The sequence below is a fragment of the Pundamilia nyererei genome, unplaced genomic scaffold (genome assembly GCF_000239375.1).
Source record: "Pundamilia nyererei isolate P.nyererei 1_Seehausen unplaced genomic scaffold, PunNye1.0 scaffold00024, whole genome shotgun sequence".
Lineage (NCBI taxonomy): Eukaryota > Metazoa > Chordata > Actinopteri > Cichliformes > Cichlidae > Pundamilia > Pundamilia nyererei.
This window is the reverse complement of record NW_005187425.1, coordinates 2,634,570-2,642,463: the sequence shown is the minus strand read 5'-3', so window position 1 is coordinate 2,642,463 and position 7,894 is coordinate 2,634,570. Positions and strand designations below refer to the sequence as shown.

Genomic DNA, 7,894 nt, shown 5'->3' with positions numbered 1-7,894 from the left:
TAATTCTGTGAGTAAATGGCACTTTAATAATGCTCCAAAGCCTGAAAACGCACTAATGGAGTTGCATATGACCAGAAGGGCAAATAATTTTCCTGATGCACAAAATTGTTGTAGCAGGTACTTAATCTGCCACCATCAGAATTGAATTTAATGCAGCCACTGGTACTGTAGCTTAGTGGTTTTACTTAAGGCATTTATGAGGCTGCATTCAATTACATGTGCCAGAAACGCCACTTCAGACAAAGTTAGGTTTTGTAAGATCCTCACTATTGTTGGCTTCCCTCATAACAATCAAGTTTACAGAGCTATCCAAATGCAACATCTGTGTGTGTTTTTTAACAAAGACAAGTTGTTCCAAAATCCCCATTTTATCTGAAAGATATCATTGGATTTTTTTTGGATATGCACAAGTTTGTTTGGCTACAGTTACACAACCTGGTGGTTTAATTAACAAAAACCTGAGTGAGTCAACATGTGCCATTAGGCTGAGTTCTGGTGCAGCACTTTTCAGATCAGAGGTTGTCTTGATGACTTCAAATAGCTGTAAATATTTATTTGAAGTTATTTCATAGAGTCAAGATTCTGTGAATAGCAGATATTAGTGATAACGAGACACAAATTGGTGTGACAGCACTGGCATGGGGAAAAATTGTAAAGAAGATAATACCGGGTTAGTCTATAAGAGCTGTGCTTATCTAAAGTCTCTATCCCTAAAAGAAAAACGAAAAAAACAACCATTATTGTTTATGCATGGCCCAAACTCAACCCTTGCTTCTCCCTAAGAAGCCCTCATCCACAGCACAGCAGCAGCCAGGCATCAAGTGATTTCCAAACTTAGCAGTAAAAAGGGACTGAACAAAGAAAGCCACTATGGAAGAGTGTCTAGTGATGTCAGCATAAAAAAATTGATAATAGCTTATGTTTATCTAAAAAGCTCTCAGATAAACATCGAACAGTCGTCGCATAAGATTTCTTTGAGAGGATGAAACTGGCTGTTTGTACCTCAAAAATATGCAATTTAAACAAATACAACAGATTTGGTCCTAAAACTCCACATAAACATATTTAGAGTTTTAGGACTCTAAATAAACATGTAAAAAAAAAAAAAAAAAGAGGACTGCCGTGTATTACGATAAAAAAAAGAATTGCAACACACATTGCTGTGTGTGAAACAGTTGCAGATAAGAGCTCCAAAAATGAAATCAGAGGCAGTAACACACACACACACAAAAAGAGTCGCATCTCATATTTAATTCAGGGTTCTTGGCCTCAGGTATGAGTAAATTCACAGCTCCATTCTCTCCCCCACTTTCTTTTCTCTTGTCATCTTTTATTGATTTACAACTCTCAGATTACATCTCCATGATATATCTGGGTGCAGAGGCACCACATCCCAAACCAGTATCTGAGGCAACATTCAGAATAATCCAGCCTCGTACCTCAGATTCATATCATATCATTTTACAATGTTTTATGAATACATTTTTGTTGCATGCCAACCTTAAACCATCTGGTCAGGAGACTCCTTACTGTTGGCTGTACATACTGAACCAGAATGTGTTTGAATTATGCAAACCTGAAGGCTATGAATAATAGATCCATACCATTGATTTCATGCCCTAAATTCTTCCTAAAAATGTCATGAGGTCAGATTAATATTAATATTATTTCTGTCACTGACAGACCCATTGGCTTTGTTATGTGCTGTATGACACCAGCGACAGCTGCTTTCAATTTTTATTATGCAGCAAAAATGTAGATGTAACAAAAGGTTGATTGAACATAGGAAGACAATTCATGCACTTAAGGCTCAGCTTACTGTATATACTCAAGCATATGTAAACAGTTACAAGCAACATGTTAAAAAAAATGCAAATGTAATATTAGCAGGAAAAGACATAACTGAGCAAGTTGTCCCCTGTGCAGGTAGAAGCTGCTTCAACTCTGTTATGTTCTGAATAAAAAAAAGTAACAACTCTTTTACTGCTGGCACATTTTGGTCTGACAGAAATTCATGAAGTTACCAAAAAGTTTCAGTTTGCACTTTCAAATTAAAAAAAAAAACTATTGTGGAAAGGAAATGTCTTTCCCTGGTGCATGACATGAATCTCAAAAAGTGTGTGTAACTGTCTGGTATTCAATGCTTTGCAAAAGTCTCAAGCTACCCCTCATTTCCTTTATATCTTGCTAGTAAAATGGGAAATAGGTGCAGCGGCATGTGCAAACATACAGTTAAGTCCATATATATTTGGACACTGACAAAAGTTTTTTCTTTACCGTTTACTGAAATATATTCCAATTATAGTTATAGAATGGATATGGAAGTAATGTGTAGACCGTCACCTTTCATTTGGGGGTAACAATATTTAAATTGGATATTGCTTGCATTTGTAAGGTTGTTTGGTTTGTTTGTTTTTTCATTTAAAATTCATTGTGGTAATGTACAGAACCAATATGAGGGGAAAAAAGTTGTCCCTGTCCAAATACTTATGGAGCCAATTAAAATGCAAAAACATTATATGAGGCAAAAACAGCTCAAAAGACAATATTTGGTATCCACCATTTAACACAGCCTGAGCATACTTAGGCAAGCTTTCCTGTAATTTATTTAAGTAGTCTACAGGAATAATTGAAGGAAATCCACAGCTCGTCTTTGGATATTGGTTGCCTCATCCAGAAATTCTGACAACAATCTGAACTATAAATTTCAAATTTAGATTCACCACTGCATAAAACCTATTGCATCTAATTTTCAGTCTAGTTCTTGTACAATTTGACATACCTTAGTCTTTTGTCCCCATTACCCGTCCTATAGAAAGGCATCTCAACAGCCACCCTTCCACTGAGACCATTTCTGATCAACTGAAGGGTCAGATGCATCTCTATGTCAGGTCTTTGCTGGATTTTTTTCACGACATGACATTCAGCTAGTGTTCATCTGGTTATTACCATGTATTGCCATTTTCATACAAAAATGATAATTCAGTTTTGTATCTGCATGGGTAACCCAATTTTATCAAGTTAGTTTCAAGTTCATTCTCAGTTAAGTACCTGAGTTTTGTCATGTCATGCCACAGGATTAGTGTACTACTGTTCATTCAATGTAGACTCTAAATGATGCTCCATAACCTAAACTGCATCCAGACCTGAAAGACCTGGCATTACTCAACCACAGGATGGAAAGATTAAAGACTAGAAGGGGAAGCTTGGCAGCTCCAAAAAAAACATCAATCTTATCCACAATATCTTTTAATCAGGCATATGTGGCAATTATACAATAAACAGTATGTTTAATCTGCGTTGTTTTGATGGAATCAGACTCCCTCCTTCAAGTACACGGTGTACTAGTAAATCAACTGTTGGAAGGTTTCTTATGAAATTGGACCTCATGTCTCCTGCAAATCTGTGGCGTGAAAGAGGAGTTGGATGTCTGTGGGTTTGGTGTTTAGACGGCATGATTGATTTTTATACTCACTAGAAGACGGTATCTTTCCAAATTAAATAAGCTTTTGATTAGAGGTTTTTTCCACATTCCTCGACCTCTGGTCTTTGGCTAATGTGGCAACAGATTAAATAAGTTCAGCCTTCCTGTAGTGTAGAAGTGACACGATCTTAAAGACCCCCCTCACCTTGTTGAAATGTCAGTATGGTGTTTGCATGTGCTGCTAGAAGACATATCTTGACGGGGATGACTTAGCCAATGCCATGAGCATTTACACCATGGATGTGTCTGAATCAAACATGGATTCAAACAGGTTTGTTCTTTTGGAAATCCTGGCTAATGAACATGTCACATTCAGATGTGTTAGGGCTTCCTTTTTCCAGGGCTGGCAATCGAGAACGTTTTCTTTATGTTTAAAATACCAACACGTTATCAGCTGCTTGAAAAATTCAAGATTAGAATTCTTACCCTGTACAGTTCACTCTTCTTCAAAATCAGATCTTCTGCTTCTATCATATATTTGTCAAACATTACAACACGCCATCGAGATGCACCAAATTACAGGTTTAAACAGACTCTTGTAAGCAGTAAGCAATGTTATATCGCCAGTCACAGCCAGTCGTGGTTTGATGTTGAATGGCGGTCCATAGAATCTGTTACATAGTAATCATCAGAACAATAACAGACATAGCAGCTCCCAATCCATCACAATTCACTGATTACTGTAATTTGTGAGGTACAGAAAGAAAGTGACAAGTTCTGGTACCATCGGTTGGGTGCTCTGTACAAACCAATGACATTTGCAATTTTTTGAGAAGTCAATCATATCCAGAATATTACAACTGCATGGTCAGCAGTAACCATGGCTATAAAAAAAAAAGCATGAAAATATAGCATGACACAGAATTGGCGAGCACTGGGATATTTGCGTTGTGCACATAAAGGTTGTGCTGTGAAAAGGACCCATAAAACTAAGAATGGCCAGACTACAACTCACACTTGAGTCATTTATATACATCTAAAGTTACATGGAAATTCTGTCACAGTTGTTGCATGTTGAACTTTCCTTTTTCCTCTCACATTTATCCCTTTGCTTTAATCCCTGGCTCTTCCAAGTTACATGTTGAAGTATCATTGAGCAAGCTACTGAACCTTAAGTTGTCCTCAACGCATTGGGGCCTGAGTGTGTAAATGTTAGGTTAAAAGTGCTTCGAGACAGAAAAATGTATATGTGTTTAGAAAAGAAACCATTTGCAACTGTTGTTTTTTTTAACAAATTAAAACTAATTAATGAATTAAAGTATAAATAAATAAATATTGAGTACTTGCTACTATTTTTTGACACAAACAGCACAAGTTTCCCACCTTTTTCACAATATTTTAACAATACTGTGCCATGGTCATGACTCAAAAACAGCCAGAATCCATAGCAGCAGTACATCTGTTCGACTCAGTGTGACCTTTGCATAATGAGGACAATATCTGTAGGTGGCACTCCAACTCCTGTCATCCTGTTGTTAACCTCAGCATGATTTAACAGTTTAACAAAACTCAGCACACTCTTTTAGTCATTGAGTTACACACCCACGAACTCCCTCAGGACTTTTCGGCCATCAGAGACGGGTATCAGAAATATTGTTTTGACCTGAATGGCGAGAGATCTGCTAGCGTGCTACACCACAGCTGACAATGATGGTGGGAAAGAGCTCGATACAAGGAATTGCAGGGGAACAGAAGGAACGCGGGAGGGGGGAACAGCAAAGAGCGAAGGGTAAGGATCCTGGAGAGATGAGCACAACAGACAAGACAAGAGAGCCACAAGAAACAGAGGAGAGTAAAAAGAGCAAATGCCAGAGGGAGAGTGTTTATATGGATGTCACAGGAGGAAGGAATGGGAGGCTCTGATTAGAAAAACAAATCAATTTATTTAGAAAACATGACACACATCCAGCAAGAAAAAAAATGCCTCAAACTGAATTTCGATTGCCAGCTTTGACTGTGACAGATAATGATTTATGAAACAGAAAAAGCCTCATTACTACAGATGTGCTGCAGTCTTAACAAACCACTCAAATGAATAGCTTCCTCCCACAGGACTGCTAATACATGCATCACACACTAATGTTGTATGAGAACATAAACAAGTGGTTCTCAATCTTTTGGTTCCAATTAATTTAGTAAAATAAATGAAATACTTGATTGTGAGAGAAAGAAAATGCCAAAATCTAAAATTAATACTATAGAAACACACAGAGAACTGAAGGCAAATTAGCAACTCCAAAGGCATAAATCGAGACAGATTTTGTCTTGTGACACTAGGGAGGCTTTAGACCTCTCAGGTTATTTCATACCAGTTGATCCTCATATTGCTTACGGAAACAGTCTCCCACAGGAAAGAATTCCCAGCAACGCTCCTGGTACATTTTCCACACATAAGATTCCTGGCAAGGTCAACAGAGTAGCAATTTATCAAAAAGTCATTAATTTCATCATGAACACATTCTTTGACAGTGAGCTAATTAGAAAAATAAAATGAAGTTAGCAAGCTCCATTTCTTTTATGTTTGCTTGTACCATGCCAGAGAAATAGATACATGCTCCATCTATGAGTACAGACAGCCATGTACAGTAAGAGCTGTCACTGTTGGGTTTATCACCTTACTTGGGGGAATTCCTCGACATTTTCTTCTGCCTTTGTGCCCATGGATGTAAAGTAGGCACGCTCTCATCTGCCTTGTTAGTAGCGCAAGATGGTGAAATTGAGGAACACATTTTTTTTGTGTGCAGAAGTCAGGGGAGGAGGAGTGCTATCTTAAGAGAAATTACCTTAAGAGACATTTCAGCTATCAGCTCCAATGGGAGTTTTACTAGATCATTTAACACCTGGCTTTTTAATGACTAGATGGATATAGATGGTCCTGAAGACATATTATGTAATTGAATTGATTAAACTAAAAAATAAAACATAAACACTTTGTTAACTTATCAGATAAGCCTATAGATTGCTGTCAAATAAAGATTCATTTCCTCACTTACTGCCTCAATCATGTGCATGTCAGTAATCCATGGAAACGTGACAGGTTTGAGTCACATGACTCTTATCTAAAAGCCCTAAAACAAAGGATGTGGAAAAAAAACCCTCTCTTTGAAGCCTTTGTGACTCAATGAGAGAGAGGGCATGAGGTAAGGTTATTAGGGAGTTTTCCATGTACTGGGACTGAAATGTAGCCTGTTCAACTGTACAACAGGCTGTAGGAGCTTCTGCTCCTTAAATAGTACATACCACAAGGGGATTGGGGGACCAGGCATTCCCGTTCAGGGGCCATGCATAACCCTTGGTTATCACTGGGGAATGGAGGATTGTATGGTCCAGCTGCAACACTTCATCTTTATGCCAAAGCTGCCACAGCTCCTCTACCAGCAGCTGCATCATGATTAAGAACCATGTTTTCACATTCTGGGGCCACCAGGATGACTACTAGTTTCTCCATTTTAAGTACTTTCACCCTGGCTGGGGAAAGCTTTGATTTCATGGTGGCTAAGTTCATGTGCACACTCAGGAAAATGGCTGAATAGGTAACAAGAAGAAAGTTCGTCTTTTATGGTAAAATCTAGCGCACATTAGGATGCAAGACTACTGGCATCCTGGAGTGTTTATTTTGTTATGTGCGCAGACAAGTCTAAAACCTTTCACTTTTTTTGACTAGGTGACTGTAATGGCCATTGGGAGCAAGAAGTTTCCACTTGCATTCTTTAGCAGACAAGTAGATGAAGAAAATCAGAGCAAGGCTGAAAGTCATGTGCATGGTAGAGACAGTGCTAAAGTGGTCGGTGTGGGAAACTAGGGTGTAAAAGAAAATCTTCAAGACTGCGCATGTGCCAGGATTTCTAATCAATAGTGACAGCTCTTAGAGGACATAGCCTACGAGAAAGAAATATTTTTCCACCAAGCAGCTCCTCTTTCAAGCAATATCTGAGAAGAACAATATGCTGAAAGAATATACCCAGTATATCTAGGAATAAGTCCCAGAACCCATTTGATTTGAAATGCCCCAAGTTCAAAATGTTTCAGGTGGATTAAATCAATGTAGTTTTCTTTGACTGTGAGCAATTGTGCCATGAAACTGTAAAGATTTAGCTTTTTAAAACATGCCACTAATTGCACAATGTTTTGTGCTTAAGTGGAGATGTATTCATAATGGCAATATCTAGCATGTATATTGTTATAAAATATGCGTGCCAGGAGTGATAAGGCTTTTGAGAGACAGTGTGAATGCATATTCTGTCCTAGTTGAAAAGGTTACACCACAGCTCTGTCATTATCATGGTAAATGTGTGAAATAACAGGTCACTGAGACACGAAGGGAGTATTTTTGGAAAGCTATACTTTGGGATTTGATCTTGTCAAAATAGTGTAATTGTTTAGGAAATTTAAAAGTGCACATCTAGTTCT

At 38.0% G+C, this 7,894-nt stretch overlaps 1 protein-coding gene across 1 annotated transcript in view; it reads right to left on the bottom strand.

Annotated features, from left to right (window-relative positions):
- Positions 1-3,273: 3,273 nt before the first annotated feature.
- The window catches only part of ryr2b (ryanodine receptor 2b (cardiac)), an 89,267-nt gene continuing 84,646 nt past the window's right edge, over positions 3,274-7,894 (bottom strand). The window contains 1 exon segment of the mRNA XM_013909395.1: positions 3,274-5,883. Within this exon segment, the coding sequence (XP_013764849.1) occupies positions 5,788-5,883 (96 nt within the window). The 3' untranslated portion in view covers positions 3,274-5,787.